At 39.3% G+C, this 21,069-nt stretch overlaps 5 protein-coding genes, 1 long non-coding RNA gene and 6 other non-coding genes across 16 annotated transcripts; 3 read left to right on the forward strand and 9 right to left on the reverse strand.

Annotated features, from left to right (window-relative positions):
- Window positions 1–229: 229 nt before the first annotated feature.
- Window positions 230–1,946, reverse strand: LOC111777848. The gene is made up of 2 exons (XR_002812423.1): window positions 1,524–1,946; window positions 230–472 (listed from the first exon to the last, which is right to left on the reverse strand). It is a non-coding gene; the product is annotated as an uncharacterized LOC111777848 (long non-coding RNA).
- On the reverse strand, window positions 551–656 carry LOC111777934. The gene has a single exon (XR_002812457.1). It is a non-coding gene; the product is annotated as a small nucleolar RNA snoR97 (small nucleolar RNA).
- LOC111777921 lies at window positions 737–851 on the reverse strand. The gene has a single exon (XR_002812444.1). It is a non-coding gene; the product is annotated as a small nucleolar RNA Z278 (small nucleolar RNA).
- LOC111777919 lies at window positions 958–1,072 on the reverse strand. Its single transcript, XR_002812442.1, has one exon. It is a non-coding gene; the product is annotated as a small nucleolar RNA Z278 (small nucleolar RNA).
- Window positions 1,206–1,299, reverse strand: LOC111777918. The gene has a single exon (XR_002812441.1). It is a non-coding gene; the product is annotated as a small nucleolar RNA Z223 (small nucleolar RNA).
- Window positions 1,352–1,439, reverse strand: LOC111777941. The gene has a single exon (XR_002812463.1). It is a non-coding gene; the product is annotated as a small nucleolar RNA U36a (small nucleolar RNA).
- On the reverse strand, window positions 1,695–1,837 carry LOC111777947. Its single transcript, XR_002812468.1, has one exon. It is a non-coding gene; the product is annotated as a small nucleolar RNA snoR134 (small nucleolar RNA).
- Window positions 1,947–2,284: 338 nt separating the features above from the next.
- On the forward strand, window positions 2,285–5,330 carry LOC111777530 (probable galacturonosyltransferase 10). The gene is made up of 2 exons (XM_023657173.1): window positions 2,285–2,770; window positions 3,460–5,330. Exons 1-2 carry the CDS (start codon window positions 2,621–2,623, stop codon window positions 4,909–4,911), a joined length of 1,602 nt encoding a protein of 533 aa, XP_023512941.1. The 5' UTR covers window positions 2,285–2,620; the 3' UTR covers window positions 4,912–5,330.
- A 1,223-nt stretch (window positions 5,331–6,553) lies between these two features.
- On the forward strand, window positions 6,554–9,374 carry LOC111777686 (QWRF motif-containing protein 3). Of its 2 annotated transcripts, none has more exons than XM_023657396.1 (6): window positions 6,554–7,709; window positions 7,795–7,914; window positions 7,980–8,096; window positions 8,763–8,852; window positions 8,935–9,042; window positions 9,135–9,374. In XM_023657396.1, exons 1-6 carry the CDS (start codon window positions 6,570–6,572, stop codon window positions 9,261–9,263), a joined length of 1,704 nt encoding a protein of 567 aa, XP_023513164.1. In that variant the 5' UTR covers window positions 6,554–6,569; the 3' UTR covers window positions 9,264–9,374. The 2 variants fall into 2 exon arrangements, with proteins under 2 accessions (XP_023513164.1, XP_023513165.1); XM_023657397.1 differs by having other exon boundaries at window positions 7,837–7,914.
- A 4,389-nt stretch (window positions 9,375–13,763) lies between these two features.
- LOC111776762 (formimidoyltransferase-cyclodeaminase-like) lies at window positions 13,764–16,075 on the forward strand. 4 transcript variants are annotated; one of them, XM_023656112.1, is made up of 3 exons: window positions 13,764–13,944; window positions 14,426–14,837; window positions 15,449–16,075. In XM_023656112.1, the coding sequence occupies exons 2-3, from the start codon at window positions 14,447–14,449 to the stop codon at window positions 15,955–15,957; spliced, it is 900 nt and encodes a 299-aa protein (XP_023511880.1). In that variant the 5' UTR covers window positions 13,764–13,944; window positions 14,426–14,446; the 3' UTR covers window positions 15,958–16,075. The 4 variants fall into 4 exon arrangements, with proteins under 4 accessions (XP_023511880.1, XP_023511878.1, XP_023511877.1 ...); XM_023656110.1 differs by having other exon boundaries at window positions 13,765–13,944; window positions 14,033–14,837; XM_023656109.1 differs by having other exon boundaries at window positions 13,766–13,944; window positions 14,422–14,837.
- LOC111776763 lies at window positions 16,049–16,425 on the reverse strand. Its single transcript, XM_023656113.1, has one exon. The coding sequence runs from the start codon at window positions 16,390–16,392 to the stop codon at window positions 16,186–16,188; it is 207 nt and encodes a 68-aa protein (XP_023511881.1). The 5' UTR covers window positions 16,393–16,425; the 3' UTR covers window positions 16,049–16,185.
- A 1,034-nt stretch (window positions 16,426–17,459) lies between these two features.
- LOC111776981 (indole-3-acetic acid-amido synthetase GH3.10) lies at window positions 17,460–20,945 on the reverse strand. The gene is made up of 4 exons (XM_023656411.1): window positions 20,532–20,945; window positions 20,351–20,452; window positions 19,426–20,264; window positions 17,460–18,349 (listed from the first exon to the last, which is right to left on the reverse strand). Exons 1-4 carry the CDS (start codon window positions 20,831–20,833, stop codon window positions 17,811–17,813), a joined length of 1,782 nt encoding a protein of 593 aa, XP_023512179.1. The 5' UTR covers window positions 20,834–20,945; the 3' UTR covers window positions 17,460–17,810.
- Between the last annotated feature and the right edge of the window lie 124 nt (window positions 20,946–21,069).

The following is a 21,069-nucleotide window of genomic DNA, read 5'->3' on the forward strand; positions in this document are numbered from 1 at the left end:
ACATACAATACCTTCTTTTTGGGTATGGATTGATATACATTAAAATAAATTTATCCACATTTGTTGAGATTAAAACAGGAGATCCACACTATATAAATGATATGGAAGTATGGTTCGATAATATTGTACCATCTAATGTTACATAGTTATAATCATTGTCTTAAAATAAATACAACCGAAAGAAATGGCTAAACCAGAGAAAAGATCAGAAAGATGAACCAAGCAGAAATATGGGGTAAATATTCTTTCATTGATTATTAATATCCATGACGATCGCAGCATCATTTAACATAAATAAAATAGTTAAACAATGTTTTAGAAGGAAGCATGGAAATGGAAACTCCCAAGCTTATGAAAGCTTTCATACGTCACACCAAGTCTTTGATAGCTGTTTCATGGTTCTTCGTTCATAAAGGCCGATCAAAAGAGTACCATCGGAGAGCAGGTGGATTTTCAATCAATCTATAAGAGACTCTGAAAAACAACCAATCATGTGAGCCATATTTATACTACAGTAAATCATGAACATAAAGAACTAAGATATATTTGAGAATTTGATGCTGTTATTTAACTCCAGTCTCCTTGAGTAGGCGAGAAGAAGCTGATGACAACACATAATTTCTGAGTTTTTTCAGACTCCATACCCACTTTAGATCAGGAACGAGTATAGTTAAACTCAAAACAACAGAATAAATAAAAAAAGAGCAATTAACATGTTAAAACTTTCTAAATTGAAACCTCTGCAAAATCCATATAACTCAAATAAATGTTGGTTCACCAAGTAGGTTCTCCCTGAAGCAGGGTCTTGGCTACACAACATCTCAGATAAGTTGGAATGAGTCTTCATGGGCTTCGATCAAATTAAAAAATTAATACTGTTACAACAAAGAAAAACAACTAATTTTTGGTGCCAATTACATGTAAATACTACGTTAACAAAAGTACAAACCCATTGTGACCTCAGATAAATCCATTAAAATCTTGTGAACATAGCTTCACCAAGTAGGTTCTCCATGAAACAGGGGCTTGGCTCCACAACGTCTCAGACAAGATGGATTAAGTCGTCATTGGCAAAATTAACAATTCAAATTTAGATCAATGGTTAACCTCGAGAAAACAAAATCCGAACTGCCAATGAAAAAAAAAGGCAGCAGGTACGATATCTACATTCTAAAAACATCGAATTATGGAAAACTTTAAGGTTTCTAAAGCTCAGATTATTTGTAACAGCTTTATCGATCATCAAATTCTGAAGCAGAACTGGCGTTAGAAGCTGAAGTAAAATCCTCACCGCTAGACTTGAAAACAATAAATCAAAAATAACAGTCAACAAAACAATGATAGAAGAAGATGGCTCATATTAAGAAATTCAACCATTAATTTTGAGTTTGCTTCATCGTTAAACCTCGGAAGCGCGGATAAATATAAAATCATCGCCAACGACTCTTCAATATCACTAAAATTCAGAAAATCGGATAAAAATTGGGATTCAGAATATCTATAGCGGAAGTTTTTAGAGGCACAAACATTAAACGTACAGACCCCCACGTGAACACCGCCGAGGACTAAATTTCGGCCTCTATGACTAGCTTCATTCCCATATTCATAATCTGCAGAAACAAGCTAAAGGTGTAGTGAGGCCGCCCCAAAAAGAAGATGCAACATTACATTGTGGCGTTATAACCAAGATAAACGAATCTCGCCGTTATTTTGACACAGATCAGCCGTGGAAAAGAGCAAGGCCAACCTGCAACACTAAACGGCACCACTCTAGCACGAGCAATGGGGCTATCAACTTCACGTAGAACATCAGAGAAGCCCGGGGTGCATCGTGCAAGCAATAATTGAATCGAAATCAATGAAAAACAAAACCAAAAAGACCTTATGCTGGTTTACGTCCCCAGCTCGACGATAAACCCTAGATCATCCCCGTCCCGGGCGCAAACTCATTCGATGATGTAAGGGACTTCGCGTTAGTTTATATAGGCTACGAAAGCCCTAGCTACTAGGATATCTCCAATTTTTCACTTGGGCCATGGCCCAAGAGAAGGCCCGGCCCATGCGCACTTCCAATAATAATTTTAAAATACTCTTTAATTATATAAAATGTTATTAATATTCTTCCATTTAAAAAAATTAAAAAAATATCTTTATCATTAATATTATATTTTTAAAAATTAATTTTATTTTTATTAATTTATTAATTTAGTGATTATTAAAAAGAATTAAAAAGAATTATATATTTTTTTATTAATTTAATTTGTGAGAGAAGCGTGTACTGTCGGGTGAGGGGTTAGAAACGAATGAAACCAGAGAACCCCAACAAAATATGGAGGCAATTAAAAATTCAACTCTACACCACAGCTTCCTTCATCGCTTTCCAGTGATCGATCGCAAGCAAAAATGGAGTTATTCTAGCCAAACCTTAACCCTATCTCCATCTCCATCTCCATCTCCATCTCCCTAATTCATACATTCACCGCCTCCACTTCGGGATCTGAAATACCCACCTTCAGTTTTTCAACTCCGGAACTGATCTGATTCAGTTCATTGCTCCAATTCTTTTCCCCCATTCAAGTCAAAACTGTGTTTCGCTCACGATCGGAAACCCACCCAGAGAATGAGGCGGAGGCCCCCGGATTTCCGAAGGCCTGCCAGGAGAAGATTATCCAACGCCTTTTGGTGGACTCTGTGTTTTGTTGCGGTTTTGCTTTTCGTTTTCATTCTCAGTAAAGGGAGTCAGATTGAGTCCAGGCCTGTCTTAATAAAGGTAAAGATCTGTTTCTCTTTCTATTTTTCTCCACCGATTTTGCTTATGTTGATGGAGGAAATTGTGGGATGGGATTCAACTAGAATGTCGATTGCCGGTCCTGGATTTATTATTCTCAGCTACCTTGTGTAGGTTATGGATTTGTGTTGATGTTGTGCTAATTTGACAAATGGAACTGCCATCTACGATCTAGCTTTGCGTCGTGTGACATCTTTTTGCTTTTCCTTCCTGATCTGTTTTGAAGTAACTTTATATTTGATCTTCCGTCTCTGATCATCTGGCTTTGGAGCTAGTTTGTCTCTTGGGACACTGGAAAAATGGCTGGTGAAACTTAGTACTAGGTGATAGAAACCAATTCAAGAACAGTATATTAGAATTTGAAGTAATTTGAGGAGCTTGTGTGCCTCCCACTCAAACAAGTTCAAGCAAGAAAAAAAACTATGTAATTGCTTTACTTTCTGTGCCCCAAATTACTTGCTCTCAATACTTACATGGCCCGTACTTCAATGTGGCATCTTGAGTTTTAACGACGTTTGTATTTATTAGAATAATTTGCTTTCCATCGAGTAATGTCTGATCTTCCCATTGTCTATAAGCATTGGCTAAGTTAGGCTTTCGAATCGTTACTGCCTTACTGCTACATCGACAACAATTTGCTTAATTTTGATGTTTTCTGCACCATTATGTAGAGATCATATAGACATGAAAGAATTATGGAAGGCCTCAACATTACTGAAGAAATGTTGAACCCCAGTTCAATTGCCCGGCAAATCAGTGACCAAATTTCTCTAGCAAAAGCATTCGTTGTGATTGCAAAAGAGAGCAGCAATCTCCAGTTTGCTTGGGAATTAAGTGCCCAAATCCGGAATTCACAGATCCTCCTCTCAAATGCTGCAACAAGGAGAGCACCTCTGAGTATTACAGAAGCAGAAACTGCAATACGGGACATGGCACTGTTGCTCTACCAAGCCCAGCAACTTCATTACGATAGTGCAACCATGATCATGAGACTGAAAGCTAAAATCCAGACTCTTGATGAGAATGTGAGCTCTGTCAGTGAAAAAAGTTCAAAATATGGACAAATTGCTGCTGAAGAAGTCCCCAAAAGTTTGTACTGCCTTGGCGTTCGCTTGACCACTGAATGGTTCAGAAACTTGAATGTACAGAGGAAGTTCAATGAAAAGAGGCAAATAGATACGAAACTTAAAGATAATGATCTCTACCATTTCTGTGTTTTCTCTGACAACATCCTCGCGACTTCAGTTGTTGTCAACTCGACTGCTTTGAATTCAAAAAATCCTGATAGGATTGTTTTCCATCTCATAACTGATGAGGTCAATTATGCAGCAATGAAGGCCTGGTTTTCAATGAACAATTTTAGAAGGGTGACTGTTGATGTGCAAAAGTTTGAGGATTTTAGCTGGTTAAATGCTTCCTATGTCCCAGTACTCAAGCAACTTCAAGACTCGGATACTCAGAACTATTACTTTTCAGGTAACGGCGGTGACAGTCGGACTCCCATCAAGTTTCGGAATCCAAAATATCTTTCAATGCTCAACCATCTCAGGTTTTATATTCCAGAAGTTTTTCCTGCTCTTAAAAAAGTTGTGTTTCTTGATGATGATATTGTGGTCCAGAAAGATCTTTCTGATCTTTTCAGCATTAATTTGAATGGTAATGTAAATGGAGCTGTGGAGACATGCATGGAGACCTTTCACAGATATCATAAGTACTTGAACTACTCCCACCCCCTTATCAGGGAACATTTCGATCCCGATGCGTGCGGATGGGCATTCGGGATGAATGTCTTCGACTTAGTAGAGTGGAGGAAGAGAAATGTTACGGGCATCTACCATTATTGGCAGGAAAAGAATGTAGACCGGACACTATGGAAACTTGGTACCCTGCCGCCTGGACTGCTTACATTCTATGGATTGACAGAACCATTGGATCCCTCATGGCATGTGCTAGGATTGGGCTACACAAATATCGATCCTAAGGTGATCGAGAAGGGGGCTGTGCTTCATTTTAATGGTAACTCGAAGCCATGGTTGAAGATTGGGATAGAGAAGTACAAGCCCCTTTGGGAGAAATACGTTGATTATACTCATCCTCTATTGCAAAGCTGCAACTTCCATTGATTATGTGAACATACATTTGTTTTCCACAGGGAAGATTGTTGTTTAAGGACATCAGTAATTTTTCAGGACATCGAGCCACGGGCGTGCCATTATAACTCAACATCAAGTATGGCACGTTGCTGTAACATGAATATTCGAGTATTCGGTTTCCTGTCGTATCACAGATCCTTGATAATAGATAATTGCTTCTGTCCTTCCTTATAGGTTAAGATTGAACAACAGCAGAAGACCATTTTTCTTGTGCCATTAGCAGCAATTGTTCCTCTCTATGTATCAGTAGCACTCACAACTCCCAGGGATGGGCATCCTAACTTATTTGAATTTGGAAGTGTAGTTCTTGGGAGGTTTGCACTCCCTGTTGTTATGAATTGGTGGATGCATTTTCAATTCCCTTCCTGAAATTTGGCTGTTTCTTCTCACTTTCACTCGTTGTTCCTGCATGATTTCGGGTTGCTTTTCTCTCGATTTTTTTACCATAGTTTTCACGTTTCTTCGAGAAACGTTTGAATATATTAGATCGAATCCTGAACACAAAAACATGTTCTTAAAACAGCTATTTGTGAAGCTTGTAATATGCATTATACATCTTTAATTGAAGCCAACGATGACTTTGCACTCAAGCTAAAAGCCGTCGGTTGATTCAAGAAATGAACCCAAAAAATGGCGTAATTGGAGAAAGCAGAAAATTAAGCAAAGTGGTAAGTAGAGAGGTTAATTGAAAGAGCTTACCCTAACGTAGGTCTCAATTAAGTTAACTTCAAAGGATGGAGTCAGTGTGAAAATCTCTTCATAATAGACGGTTGGAGTTAGTGTGAAAATCTCTCCATAATAGACGGTTGGAGTTAGTGTGAAAAAGACGGTTGGAGTTAGTGTGAAAATCTCGAAAATGTGTGAAAATCTCGAAAATCTCTCTAATCTCGAAAATGTGTGAAAATCTCGAAAATCTCTCTATAATAGACGTATTTTAGAATTTTTAGGTTGACAACAATACATAGGCTAAAATAGATAATATCTATTAACAGTGAGCTTAAGTTATTACAAATGGTATCAAAACTAAATATTGGGTGGTGTGTCAGCGAGAATGAAGTTATTACAAATGGTATCAAAACTAAACATCGGGTGGTGTACCAACCAAAAACACTCGAACCACAAGGGGTAGATTGTGAGATATGACATTAGTTTATCTAAATTTTTTACCTTAATTTATATCTATGGAATGTCGTGCCAATTGTCATAATATATGTTTAGAAATAATTTATAAGTTTAATTATAAAAAAAATAGGAACATCAAAGTTTATAATGTCAATGGCAATAAAAATGTCACGGTCTCATACTAACATATATTAATTATGTTCATGTAGATGACAGGTGGCGCACACCCAGTTAGTCCACCGAGGCAGCCGGCGGAGTAAAAAAATGATACCGGAAAATCCATCTCCGAATAAATTCAAATTTCTAACCGTCTCCGTTTCGTTGCGATCTCCTCTCATGGCGATTCAACGTTCTTTTTTGTCTTTTGACGGAATCCTCAAGGAACAGAAAACGATTTATCCGATTTTGTTAAGTGATCTTTCCTCCCTAACTAACTCCTCCCTTTTCCCCTCCGCCATTCTTCAACAACAACACACAAGGTTCACAAATCCCTCATTGTACTTCCGATGAAGAATGTCAATGAATCACTCGTTTCCGATCAGCTTCACAGACCCAGAAGACCCAAATCTCGTGAAGTGAGTTCAAGATTTCTCTCGCCGGCGTCTGCCACTGACACCGCCGCACCCTCGTCGTCTCCCACTCAACCTCTGTCACCCACTCACCGGAATTCAAGATTCAGTTCATTTGATGCTCGTAAGCACCGAAGCCAAGATGGGTCATTATTCGTTCATGGACTTTGGCCTTCTTCTAAGAGATTCGATACTCTTGCTGATCATCTCGGAAATGAACGATTCAAGGATGAAAAACCCACCGGCAGTAATGGTATTCCGTTCGTCGATAAACAGAGAGGCTCCCGGGAGCTGAGTAATCTCGAATCGGAAAAGGAATGCGCTAAAGAAAATGATAAACCGATTATTGGGGGTTCTTTGAGATACTGCGGGAAAATACAGGGGAAATACGTGAGCTCTTCGTCGTCGAAATTGCCGGTTCAGAGTTCGGAATCTGGGAGACTGTCGGTCGATGAGAATGCTCTGTTTGGAAGATCATCAAGACGGCGATCGGAAAATTTCAAGAACAGTTTTGACTTGGACCCAGATGGGTCTCCGACGATGTTGGGCAAAATGCCGACCATAATCTGCCGGAGGGCCGGTATAATGGTCCCTTCGAAGTATATGAACGATGTACCATCAAGAAGGCTTCAAAGGGGTTCTTCAGATTCAAGCGTCCCAAACCCTGTTTCATTAGAGGGTTCGCCAACAGCGAAGAAAACTCATGGGAAAAACCCAATTCAACGATCTAATTCAATCTCCGGACATGGGAGCTCCACGTCGCAGTGGGCATTGTCGCCTGGACGGTCAGGTTCGCCGCCGATGTCAGTGGAGAGCAAAGAAAAGCCGATGTCGTTTTCTAGTTTAAAACCTGTAAGAACTCCATCAAAAGCCGCAACGGGTATGGAGAAGTTGCTTAACTTGGGATTGGACTTGTTCAAGAGTAGAAAATCATCGATTTCCATCACATCCCCAATTGGGTTTGCAGTATCAGATAGTGTTCATCAACTCAGAGTGTTTCATAATCGACTGGTGCAGTGGCGTTTCGCCAATGCTAGAGCTCGTTCCGCCAGTGTAAACTTGGCTAGTCTAGCAGAGGTATAGATTCTTTAATATTGATTGAAATATGATGTGGGTGAACTCTAAGAACAGGGGCGGCGCTTCTTGTTTTGAAACTTTGCAGAAAAATTTGACGATTGCCTGCTATGATATCGCTATATTGCAGCAGTCTGTGCAGCAAAAGAAGCTGCAGCTCCAGAAAGAAAAGCTTCAATTCAAGTTGAATTTCATTGTCCATTCTCAAGTGAGTGACTCTCCCCCACACTTGTGGAATAACATCGCTGAGAATTGATTGAGTTTGTTTTGCAGCTGAAGCCATTGGAGAGCTGGGGAGGTATGGAGAGGCAACATTTGGCTGCAGTTTCAATGACCAAAGATTGTCTGCATTCTGTTATCTGCAGGGTACCGCTGATCGAAGGAGCAAAGGTAAAAAAGACGTTAGATCTCACAATGGTATGATATTGTCAAGCGCTCGTAGCTTGGAGGTGTATTCCTTGCCTATAAATCCATTATCATTGTCCTTAAGTTAGCCAATCTGAGACTCTCTTCCAACAATCTTCAACAATTCTCCCATCGAACAAAGTGCAATATCGCCTTCTCCGAAGCCTATGGAGCCCTCAAATAGTCTCCCCCTTAATCGAGGCCTGACTCCTTCTCTGGAATCTTAGAACAAAGTACACTCTTTGTTCGACAATTGAGTCAATAAAGTACACCCTTAGCTCGACTCCTTCTCTGGAGTCTTAGAACAAAGTACACTCTTTGTTTGACACTTGAGTCAATAAAGTACACCCTTGGCTCGATTCCTTCTCTGGAGTCTTCAAACAAAGTACACTTTTTGTTCGACATTTGAGTATTCTGTTGACATAGCTAAGCCAAAGACATGACTCTGATATCATGTTAGGAATTACGGATCTCCACAATTGATATTGTACACTTTGAGCATAAGCTCTCGTGGTCTTGCTAAGGGCTTCGTACCAATGGAAACGAATTCCTCTTATAAACCCATGATCATTTCCTTTCCCAACGATCCAAAGATACATAATTGGCTGTCTCTCTTGATTGTTTTCTAAATGATAGCCAACATACATACAGATTGACGCAGAAACAATGTCGATGGCATTGAGACAAGCTTGTGATCTGTTAGTGTCAATGAAGTCAATGATATCAGGACACGCCCCACGGGTAATAGCCAGCCAGCCAGCCACATAATACATTTCTGTATGCTCATATATAGAATTGTGTAACGAGTTGGTAATGAACACAGGCGAAGGAAACTGCTTGCTTGCTGTCAGACTTAGCCAAAGTGGTGATTCAAGAGAGATTGGTTCTAGAGGAAGTGTTTGAACTCCACAAAGCCATATCAGTACTAGAGGTATGAACAAGAAGAAGAAGAAGAAGCCCAGAAGCCCAGAAGCCCAGATTTGTTGATTTGTGTTAATTTTGTGTTGATTTGTTGTGTGGCAGATGGAAGAAAGGAGTTTGAAATGTGGGATTATCCAAATGAAAACAGAGCAATATCATCATCATCATCATCTGCAGCAGCAGCTACAAGAACAAGGCGAAGAGAAGCTTGCAGGATTGTTACATGAATGACTTGTTTTTTAGCATTGATTTTGATTGATACGATTGATATGCGTACAGTATTCTGATTACGTCTCTCGTTAATTAAGCTATGTAATGAATAAATGCCTGATCATGTAAACACTATTCATTCACCTTAAACTAATTAATTTGGGCTAATATTTTTGTTTTTTTGTTTTTTTAAATAACCCAGTCGAGTATTTGGTAAGACATTAACTCTACTCGGCTACTCGAGAGAAGACGTGAGCTTACATTTCTCAAAGGGGTGTGGAAATCTCTCCATAACATACTATTTAACTCTCCTCGAGGGAGACCCCAAAAGAAAAGCCTATAGAGAACATGTGTTAGAGGTGAGCTTAGGCTCCCACGGATGATATAAGAGCCCAGGTCTCGAATGGTGTGCTAGCGAGAATATCAATTGGAGAGGGAAATAAAACATTCATTCGTCCAAAGTACACAGGGAACACAAAGAATTCTTTCGCCTGTGAATAATATCTACTAGCGACCGGCTTGAACTATTACAATTATTAATAAATTTTAATAAAAATATAATGGTGTTCATTTTTATTTTAAATATAAACCTAAACTTTAAATAAAATTTAAATTTAAAGAATTTATTAGATATTTGTTATTTAATACAAAATTGAAAATTCATAAATTTATTAAACAATTTTTTTAAAAAAAAATTAATGATCAAATAAACATTTAAAATTTAAAATACAAAGTTTGTAACTTAACCTTATTTACGTAATTTTCGAATAAAAATTAAAAATAAAGAGAGAGAAAGCGAAGAGGCTCAAAGCGACGTCGTCTTATCTCTGCTCGTCATCTTGTTGAAGCGTTCGGGTCTCTATTTCTAGCTTCCGTTCCGCCGTATCAGCGTCATTGATCTCTCGTTCTCTCTGTAGGGAAGAAAATCTGAATCCATGGCTACCTTAGCGGCTGCCGCAGCTCGTCAAGCCAGAGCCCTAACTCGAGTCTCCTCTCCTCAGTCAGCTGCCACTCTTATTCAAAGGCGCGGTCTCGCTGGCGCTGCCGGTAGGTTTCATCTCCCGATCTCATTTTTATTAATTCAGATCATCTGCTTTGACTTATTCCAGTTTCGGTTTCGTTCAATATTCTTTGATCTCTGGATTTCTTGGAGTTTCATTTCGAAATGGGAATCGTTGTTATATATATTTTTCCCTAAGTTGTTCTGTTTTTGGCTCTTTATCATTTCTAAGGTAGGCATTAATCGAGGGATCTTGAGAAGGTGCGAATTTATTTAGTTTTTGGAATGTATTTTACCTAATTAGAGAACTCAGATTTTATAAGAGGAGATTTCACTATTATTCTTTGATAGCGAGGGTTGTTGTCTGGGATCGAAATGGGTATGAAATATACTGAACTTTTATAACTTAACTCAATTAGGCCACGGAGAATTTCCAAGATATGGAAAAAAACATTTTGAACCTGTATTTTTCTCGCAAATTGTACCGTTGTTATTTGGTTCTACTGTGGACTGTTGCTATTGCCTTTATGGTGAAGACTGAACAAGGAAACATTGGTAATTTGAAATATAATGAAGATATATAAACAATAATCACACACGTCGTTGAGTATTTGATGAAGATCATTGTTATGTTTTAAAAGCATTTATAATTTGCAAAAGAATAGTTTGCTAATTTGAAAGATATATCATCACCAAAAACACAGTTGTTTCTAAAGAATAACCTGCATACTGAATGGAACATAGAAAACCACATGTGCACAAGATAATCAGCTTATGATTAGTAAAAAGTACTCATACGGGCCTATATAGTTTTCTTTAAAACTTAATTTTCAGGCTTTGTTTACAAGAATACACTCTATACATGCATTTGAAATTCTTTTGTATTTTCTTTCGTAATGTTTGTGTTGGGAGAAAGATGAGCGAATAATCAAACATTAAGGGAAGAGAAAGGAACATCAAAAGATGAACAAACGATCCTTTTGCTTGTAAGTTTGACCCTCTTTATTGATATTTGCAGACCACAATGGACCTCCGAAGGTTAACTGTTGGTCAGATCCCATGAGCCCATCTAAATGGAAGGAAGAGCATGTGAGACTTATTTTTGCATATGAAACTACTATCTTCTTCTTTCATTCTTTTTCCTTTTTGTTCTTCCTATTTGCTATCATCAAGTAGTGAGGATTTAAGAACCAGACTAACAAACATGATAACTTTTTTAGACTTTCAATCAGAATATCTCAAATTTGTGACCTACTCGACAAAGTACTTGATTTTGTTGTTTAAGTGTTCTTTTTCGCACTCCATATTTAATATAGTCTCATCTACTTGTAGTGTTGTATGAGATTAGTCTTATTAATTTAGCTACAAATTGGAATTTTTGTGTTCGATTTAGAGCTAAATGCAGCTGTTTGGGTCACCATATTAATTGTTCTCTTTGCTTTGCTTAGGATTTGAAGTCTGAAAATTCTACTACCTTAAATTAAATAGCTTTTTTTTTTCTTTGAAACTTATGAGTCTTATATAGAATGCCCTCTTCTCCTTAAGTGTTCATCTCGACGTGGATAATAAATAAACAATGACCTGATTATCATACTTGTGCTTTATTTTTTATTTAGTTGTTTATTCCTGACTCTTTCAAATAATATTTACTAATAAGCAAATTGAACTTGTTCTGAAATTTGCAGTTTGTGATCGTCTCATTATCGGGATGGGGCCTACTCTTTTTCGGAGGTTACAAGTTCTTTACCAGGGGCAAGGGAAAGAAGGATGAGGTACTTCTGCTCTTATTTTCTGTGCGCTTATTATACCTAAACACTTGCAAGTATTTACAGGTGCTTTTAAATGAATATTATTCGGCAGTCATTGATTGGTTTTGACTCTTTTACAAGATTAACTTCTTAGAAAAATTTGTTTATGCCTCTTATTTTACTAGATTAACTCCTGGAATGTTCTCTTATACACGAAGACATAATGCGAGGTCTAGGACTTATTTTTGTTCAGGGAAATTAGATTATTACACTTTGAGGCTCCTTTTGTCGCCTTCTTGGTGAGACTCTGGTAATTATACGAGGCGAATGTTGAGTAGTACAATCACTATCTCGGGGCTCGGCTGGATAATGAAAAGCATTTTCCTGATTTTTCTCTTTTAATTACATTTCATGGTTTTAGTTTAATGTGGATCATTTGGATCATAATACATGGAGTATTTGGAACTGGTAGCAGGATGTAGCTGGTGCAATACAAACCTAGATCTCAATCGTAATCAAATCATATTTTTTCACAGCAAGTTTACTAATTTATTGGCCTTTGTTTTCAGAAACTTGTGGAAGCATCACAATGAGCTGAGGTGTGGAGAATTTTCCTATTGTTCTGAAGTACTCCCCGTAATAATGTATTTCCTTGGACCTCAGGCGTCTGTGGATTTCATTTCAATCTGGAATAGTTTCTCAGACTAGTTTATGATCCTATCTTGTAGCTTCTTCTTGACATTTTGAGCATTTCATGCACCGAAGTGTCCTATATCTAATAATACGTTTTTACCGACATTTAAGCCCCAACAACTCATTCATTGAATTTGGGCACTTGTGGTTCCGAGTTTGTGATTGATCAAAGGCATCTTTGAGTTAAAAAAAACTCAGTTAATTGCTTTCTTTGGGTGATTAAAATAACTCTTGATCACAACTCCATTAGCCTCCTATCAAGCTCCATTTTCTGGGTTCGGAGCGAGTTCAGCGATGCTTTCATGTCTTTGTTGTTCTTCATCAGTTACTTCGATATTTTTCCCCCTGTTCATTGAAAACAAGAATAATACAGAATGAATTCCATTATATCGGAGATGGAGAAATAAGGCGGCATGCATGGAAGAGAAGATACGGGGGGAGTTGTCCTGGAAGAGGAATGGAAAAGAATGGAGTTCTGTTTTGATATCATTGTCTTTCGCACCCTTATGAGTCCATTACTAAGCAGATGACTCAAAATTGGTTTTCCTTCCTTTTGAGGTTTCCCTCTCCAACTGACACGCTGGAGCAGACTCACTGCTTCTAGATATTATCGCCTCTAGAATTTTCCTTCTCAACTTTTTCTCATAGTTTTAAAATGCTTCATCTAGGGAGATGTTTCTTTTCACACCTTTATAACAAAATGTTTCGTTTTCATCTCCAACCACTATAAATTTCACAATGTGTGTGAGACTCGTTGCATATATGTTTTTTTCTGAACTTGTGGATGAGACTCGTTGCATATATGTTTTTCTCTGAACTTGTGGATGAGACTCGTTGCATATACGTTTTTCTTTGAACTTGTGGATGAGCATGATTCCAAGCAAGGCTGCCCCAAATGCCATCAGCAACATCAGAGCATAAGGCCTTCCTATGGAAAAATCAACGATAAACCAGATAGTATAAGGATTAAATTTGAACCGCTAAAATTGAATTAAATTCAAAATAATATTTTAACAAAGAAAAAAGAAGTTATATAACGTGGAGAGTTTATAGCCCTATTGCATTTCGATGGGTGGGCTTACCTTGAAAGCCTTCGAGCTTCCCACCTTTGAAGCCCACCAAAAAGCTCTCCAATTCGGCGTGTTTCAGGATATTTCGTTGCCTCAAGAATGGAGTTTTTTCTTTAGGATTGGGTGAACAGAAATCCGTCGTGGACAACACCCTCGCTTCGCCAAAATTGAAGCCACCCAGCAGTCGACAGGTAAAATTTATAAACAAAAAAGTTTCTTCTTTTCTCGTTAAATCAGTTTCCAAACACGACATCTTCGATTCTTCCCTCAATTTTGAAGAAACCCACTTGAAGGATGGCTATGCGGAGGCCTATAGAGCTGGCCTAGACGCTGGCAAAGAAGATACAAAGTGGGTAGGCCTTAAAGCTGGGAACTAGGATTCTATCGAGGGTGTGTGGACGCGTGAAATTCTGCAATTCGAATCCAACAGAAACAATTTCTGATTCGGGTTTGTAGTAGAGATTGAAAGCGAATTACCCCATTTTGGGTGTCAAATCGGAGTGTAATGGCTATCCGAAATCGGCTTCAGAGGGAAAAGATATTGAGTTTTGATTTGATTTTTGTGAAGATTGGTGGAATTTCTGAGTTTGTTAGATGATTGTTTGGTCTCATATGTTATACATATAAATCTGCATCTTCTGACTACTAAATGTTATCATTTTGTGCAGCCAGTGAGCTGCAGTAAAGAGAGAAATGTCAAAATTGGTTCTTGCTTGCTGCAAGGTTTACATTTCTGAAAGCAGAAACAAGGTTGCGCTGGAGTCAATTGAACGAGCTGCCAAGCTCTTCCCTGATGCACCCATTATCAACAAGTTCACAGATGAGGTTTACAACAGAGTTGGATATACCCTTGTTTCCAATCTCCCATTAAAGCCATCTGGAAAGTCATGTTCCCTCAGAAGTGCTGTCCTGAACATGATTAAGGCTGCATTTTCGTCCATCAACTTCGACTCGCATTGTGGCAGCCACCCTCGACTCGGAGTTGTGGATCATATATGCTTTCATCCCTTGGCTTCTGCTTCCTTGGATGATGCTGCTATGATTGCAAGGTCTCTGGCAGCTGACGTTGGATGTGGTCTACAAGGTTTGCACTTCTTTTCATATCATACCACCACAATGTTATACTTTTGGCTGTGTAAAGGGGAGGAATGCTAACTCATAGGCATTTACATTAATATACTCTAAGATCCCACGTCGGTTGGGAAAGAAAACGAAACATTCTTTAAAGGGTGTGGAAACTTCTCTCTAGCAAACACGTTTTAAAAACCTTGAGGGGAAGCCCGCAAGGGGAAACTCAAAGAGGACAATATCTATTAGTGGTGGACTCGAGTCGTTACAAATGGTATCAGAGCTAGACACTAGGCGAAGTGTCAGCAAGGAGGCCTCGAAGGGGGTGGACATAAGGTGGTGTGCTAGCGAAGTCCTAGCATACACATTTTAAAAACTTTGAGTGAAAGTCACGAGAGAAAGTCTAAAGGAGGACAATATCGGCTAACAGTGAGCTTGAGCCGTTACAATGAATCGATAAACCAGCGAAGTGATGACATAAACTTCTTCTCTGAAATTCCCTAAACATTTTTCATGGGCAGGCAGCGTTCATATGTTCATATGTTATATCATGTTTGTACTTTCTCTCTAAGAGTTTCATGGCTTCAATTGCTCTGTGGTGCTAATTATCTAAACCATAGCCTGCAGTCCCAACATTTCTCTACGGAGCAGCTCATGAAGAGGGAAGGAAGCTAGCCACGATCAGAAGAGACCTTGGCTATTTCAAGCCAAATTCCGACGGCTTACAATGGGCTGGAGGGCTGCAATCAGATCCATTGCCAGTGAACCCAGATGAAGGTCCAGCTAAAGCAAGTAAAGCAACAGGCGTTGTGGTAATTGGAGCAACAAAGTGGGTTGATAACTACAACGTCCCCATTTTCACTACCAACATCGCTGCTACTCGTAAAATCTCCAAGCAAGTAAGCGAGAGAGGAGGCGGGCTTCCATCTGTTCAAGCAATGGCTCTTGCTCATGATGAAGGCATAATCGAGGTGGCTTGTAATTTGCTTGAACCAACTAAAGTGAGCGGCAAAATGGTGCAGCTGGAAGTTGAAAGGCTTGCACAAAACGAGTGCTTAGCTGTGGGGGAAGGATACTTCACAGACCTCTCGCAGGAGGCCATAATTCAAAGGTACCTCAAATTGCTTTCTGGGTAATCTTGAGAATCACATTTCATCTATTTGTACATCATATATATCTCAAATTTCAATGTTTTGATCTTCAAAGTATGTGATTTTAAACACTCTCTGTAATCTTGATTGGTTCTTTTACTTTCTTTTTGAATGTTTATAATAATAATTCATCGAGCTTGAAGATGAACAATTCTAAACTACATTTGATGAAGAACATAAAGAAAATGAAGGGGGAAAAAAAAAAAAAAGAAATTAGCGATAGGATCGAAGAACAGATCCACAAAAGGTACAGATGAGGGCTCTCCATGATTTCCAGTAAAATGGGACGTGACAGAATCTGGTGGCGGTTTTCATGTCGGCTACACTGGCTCCGCCGCCGCACCTGGAGCAAATTCCAGGGGCCGGCCTACTCCGCCGTATCCTCCGCTTCTGATCCACCAGAAAGCAAAAGCAAACCATGGAGTTCTTGAGTAGACGAGCTGGTTCGGTGGGTTAGTTGGGAATGGCAGTGAGTGAAGTAAAGTGAGCTTATTTATAACGGAATGGAACGCGGTTAGTGTGTTGTAGGTTGAAACTTTTAAAGCTCCACCGTCCGATTTAAATATAATTAAAAAGGTCAACGTTAAAATACAGCTGGAGCTTTAAAACTGCTGTCGGACGTCGGAAAAAGAAATCTAAAATCTTGACCGTCCACGTGGCAACGGTAAAAAAAATTGTCTGTCAAGAGTTTTAACCTTGGCAGTTGACTTTTTAACACACGGCGGTCAAAAGGATCTCCGACTAAACGGCGGCCGTGACCAATGATGGGCTGGGCTTTAGATTGGATGATGGGTTGGGCTCATATTGGATAATGGGCTGGGCTCAGATGGGCTTCATGGAGCTAGTCCAACGGTGGTTTTTAAAAAACACATAATTTTCAATAATATTTTATTTATTAATTTAAAATTTCAAGAATAGATTGACAGAAAGACAGTGCCTCGGAGGAGGGAAGAATAAGGGGGATGAGGACAAAATACAATAAGCACGTGGGGTAAAGTGATTGGATGATGTGACGTGTCACGGCGGTAAGCTTTTAAAGTTAAAGAAAAAAGGAGCTAAAAGACAATCTAATTAAACACGTGACATAATATATATATATAATTATTTATTTTTTTATATATTTGTATTTCCAGGTGGAATCCAGTGTAACCACTGACACAGTTCCCGCTCAAATTCTGAACATGTGGGCCCCATTCTTGTCAGTGTGGATTTAGAACCTCAAACTTCAATTTTCGCACGTGCCGTCCTTTTCATTCCCAATCCCCTCTCCCCTTCTCTTTCTTTTCATATATATGACATCATCAACTTTTTCCTTTTTCCCACAAAATTATAAATCACTAAAAAAAAGTAATATTAGTTAACAAATTTACATTTTAGACCTTAGAATTATATCATGGAGAAGGAATAGGAGAGGGGTGTGACAGTAAATAATGCACAAATGGAGTATTTTAGTAGAAATCAAAAGCAAACCCATTAAGAGCTAGCAGTGGAAGAAGAGTTGAGGCAGCTTTATGTGATGATTAAAGCAAAAACAAGACGACGACCACGACGACAACCGACACTTTATTCACTCTCGAGGTACTACGATAGCATCTATTAAGGAGAAGTTTCCTCACTCTGAAACAAATCTGTAAGATAATCCACTTTTCATTGGCACACAGCTCGGTAGTGTCTATCTCTGATACTAATTATAACAACCGAAACTCACCACTAACAAATATTATTCGTTTTGGCTCGTTACATGCGATGATGAGTAAGTGACCCTCTAATTTGGTTAGAATGAAATGATCGGAAACTGATTCAAAATTGGGAAATACTAACGATACTAATAACCAAACTTAGCCATAAGCAGTGCTATGAAAGGCTTTGACAGTGGAGAGATTGAGAATGGTAAGAAGAACCTGATTGGTAGTGCATCTGGGTGTCTTGAATTGGCTAAGTGCAGCTCCGTTTCCTATATAATGTTCCATGATCTTGTTGAAGCTGCCTCTTTCCACGATCCTTAGCTCAAGGGGTCCGATGGTGTTGGACCGCCTGGACACCACGTAGCCGTAGTCCACGAAAGCAGCGTCCATCTCCGAGCAGCAGTGTCCAAGAACTGCGTCCTCGACGTGCCCTTTGACTTCCCAGAAGATGACATAGTGGCCTGGTTGGTTGGTTAAGTCGGCATGGCTGGTGAAGTCAACTAATTCGGCTCCACTTTGGTCGGCTAGCAGCTGGGACCCTCTTTCCACTACCAATTGGAGATCCTTCTCGGTGTTCTTGTCAATGTTTACGGTTAATACAAGCTTTCTTCTGCATATAAAGTTGAGTTTAGGTGTCTTGTTGTGAAACCCTGCTACTTCTACTACGTCTCCTAATCTGCATCTGTATAGTCCTGCCAATCACAACCAATACCCAAAACCCATTAACCCCTTTCGATCGAAGATATATGTCATAATCATCCGTTGAGCAACCAATACCAAAACCCATTAACCCCTTTGGGTCGAAGATCAAATATATATGTCATAATCATCTGAGCTATGTTTAAATTGATCTATATCAATATATTCTGTGAAATCCCACCTCTCTTGGAGATGAGAATGAAACACTCCTTGTAAGTAGTACATAAAAACATATTCCTTGCAAACGTGTCTTAAAAACCTTGAAGAGAAGATCGTAAAGAAAAACACAAAAAATATAATACTCGAGCTATTACATATTAATCATATGATCTATATGCTCTATATTTGATGTGACAGAAAAATTTAGTAAAGAATGTCACATATTTACCATCAAATGAGGGGAAGCTCGAAAGAAAAAGTCTAAAGATGCATTTTAGGGGAAGCTCGAGAGAGAAAGTCTAAAGAGGATAATATCAGGTAGTAATGGGCTTGAGCGGTTACATATTTACGATCAGATGCTCTATATTTGATGTGACGGTAAACTATGGTAAAAAAGTTTTCACATTTTTTAGGCTTTATTGATATCCACCCACTAAATTTCAATAAAAAACAAATCTTGGTACAAAATTTTACCTTTGCGAAATCAATGTAAGCATCATGTTGACAAGGAAAGTTGGAAATTTTTGAGCCAAATAAGGAAGGTTGGAAATTTCTCTCAACTTGTCCGTATAGGACTGATCATTACTGATCAAATCAATGATCCATGATTACCAAATCATGATACTAATTCTAACCGCTCGACTTTTCTTATACATAGTGATCAGAGTTATTACAAAGAAAAGTCGGGTCGTTACAGTTGGTATCAGAACTAGACACTGAACTATGTGTGGGTCTTCAAGAGAAGTGAACTGGGAGATCACACGAAGCAAGTCTCTCTAACAAACGCGTTTTAAAAACTAATCTTCTCCATCTAATAGATATTTTGCAATAGTTATGGATGACATAATGATAAGGAAGGAGCAAAAGCAAGGCGTTTGATTAGATTTGTGTTGATAATTAATGAACTAACCTGTGAAAGTGGTGAGAACAAGTTCGTACTGCTGTCCAATCTTGACTTGAGACAAGGGAAGGGGTTGGCCTTCCAAGAAATCATCGAAGGCAGCAACGGAGGAACTGCCACAATCATGTTGTTGATGTTGTCTGAAAAGTGGGATGAACTCAAAATAAGAGAAAGTGGGTACGACCGCAAATGTAACATTCTCAGGCGGCAGACAAGGATCGACATTAACCCCAATCCAACTCTCTGTCGATCCATAATCCCCACTCACCAACGGCAACCTCCCCGCATAGCGTCTCAATTTCTTCAAATACGGCTGAATAGACCCCGTCATTATGGAGTAAACATACTTACAATTCGGCCATAGCTTCGGAACCAAATCCAACCAATCCTGTCTCTCGAGCTCTTCACAAACAGCTCCAATTTTCGCCCCAAGAATTGGGTTTGGACTAATGATGTTCAAAACAGCCTTACGGATTTCAGGAAGAGTAATTCTAGAGCAGAGTGTGGCATGGGTAATGTCGTGACAGATTTGAGGCCAACAATCTTCCAATTCATTGAAGGCTTGGACTATGGTGTAAGCGAAAGTTGAGGTAACAAACTCGACTTGGTCGGAGAAGAACAGCCCCAATAGAAGATGACAGTAAGTGGATTGCTTGTAATCACCGCCGGAAATGACTTCTTGTGGGCTGCAAGTGAAGGATTTGGTTTTGAGCTGCTTGATTTTGAATTGCTCACTGGCGTAGTAATGGGTTGTGGCTGTGCCGGTGGTTATGCCTCCTTTGGTTTTGGTCTGTTTACTACTGTAAATGAACTCCAAAATCCTGCCTCCTTCCCTTGTGGGATAAACCCTAGTTGTGATTAAGCGATTCTTTAATGTGTTGCAAGAAAAGGGTAACTCAAAAAAATGAAGATTCTGACCATATTGCATTGGTACCTGGATCTATAAGCAGCAGCTATACGAAAGATGAGAAGGGTAGTCTGCGCACTATGTGGAGTGAAGGGCACGTACTTTTGTCGGCCTTCGGTGGTGCCAGAACTGCAGCGGCGTAATGATATGATTTGTAATAAAGAGGGGATTCATAAAATGCAAGTGAAAATGTTGAAGAAGGGTGTACCTTAAAGAGAGAGTTTGAATGGGTTGTTGAGTAAGCAAAGGGGAAGAGTCACCATCGGCGATTCGTTGAAGAAAAGGCTCGAAATCAGCGTGGGAAGAAAGGGGGACTAAGGAAGTGAAGAGGGATTCCAATGCAAAGTCATCAGGAATTTGATGGATATTGACATCTCCAAGCCATTGGTTTAGATACTCCACGCCACAATTCTGGCGCAGAATCTCGCGGAGTGTGCGCAATTGAGCCACGCCTGCTTCTGACGACACTCGCTCAAACCAATCAACCATGTCTTCTACTTCTTCAAACATGGTGCGCACCTCGCCGCCTTGAACACGCCCGCAGCCGCAGCAGCCGCAGCAGCAGGAGGGAGCACGAGCACGAGCACGAGCAGTCAATCGAGTATATCTCTGTATTGAGGGGTATCGCGTTGTGGGTTAAAAAGGCCCAAAAACGTTGTGGTACTTGAAAAAAAACAAGATAATTATAAACGTACGACAGAATACACACCACAAAACAAGACCAAAATGGATATATATATATCTGT

Source organism: Cucurbita pepo, chromosome LG16 (genome assembly GCF_002806865.2).
Source record: "Cucurbita pepo subsp. pepo cultivar mu-cu-16 chromosome LG16, ASM280686v2, whole genome shotgun sequence".
NCBI classification, from domain to species: domain Eukaryota; kingdom Viridiplantae; phylum Streptophyta; class Magnoliopsida; order Cucurbitales; family Cucurbitaceae; genus Cucurbita; species Cucurbita pepo.

Excerpts from the sequence above, each read along its gene's own strand:
- LOC111777686 (XM_023657396.1), top strand. The coding sequence starts at position 6,570 with ATGAAGAATGTCAATGAATCACTCGTTTCCGATCAGCTTCACAGACCC. Across the intron at positions 7,710-7,794 it reads ACTTGGCTAGTCTAGCAGAG|AAAAATTTGACGATTGCCTG; the intron begins GTATAGATTCTT and ends GAAACTTTGCAG. Across the intron at positions 7,915-7,979 it reads ATTTCATTGTCCATTCTCAA|CTGAAGCCATTGGAGAGCTG; the intron begins GTGAGTGACTCT and ends TTTGTTTTGCAG.
- LOC111776762 (XM_023656112.1), top strand. The coding sequence starts at position 14,447 with ATGTCAAAATTGGTTCTTGCTTGCTGCAAGGTTTACATTTCTGAAAGC. Across the intron at positions 14,838-15,448 it reads CGTTGGATGTGGTCTACAAG|TCCCAACATTTCTCTACGGA; the intron begins GTTTGCACTTCT and ends CATAGCCTGCAG.
- LOC111776981 (XM_023656411.1), bottom strand. The coding sequence starts at position 20,833 with ATGTTTGAAGAAGTAGAAGACATGGTTGATTGGTTTGAGCGAGTGTCG. Across the intron at positions 20,265-20,350 it reads GCTGCTGCTTATAGATCCAG|GGTTTATCCCACAAGGGAAG; the intron begins GTACCAATGCAA and ends AATCACAACTAG. Across the intron at positions 18,350-19,425 it reads TGTTCTCACCACTTTCACAG|GACTATACAGATGCAGATTA; the intron begins GTTAGTTCATTA and ends TGTGATTGGCAG.
- LOC111776763 (XM_023656113.1), bottom strand. The coding sequence starts at position 16,392 with ATGGTTTGCTTTTGCTTTCTGGTGGATCAGAAGCGGAGGATACGGCGG.
- LOC111777530 (XM_023657173.1), top strand. The coding sequence starts at position 2,621 with ATGAGGCGGAGGCCCCCGGATTTCCGAAGGCCTGCCAGGAGAAGATTA. Across the intron at positions 2,771-3,459 it reads CCAGGCCTGTCTTAATAAAG|AGATCATATAGACATGAAAG; the intron begins GTAAAGATCTGT and ends ACCATTATGTAG.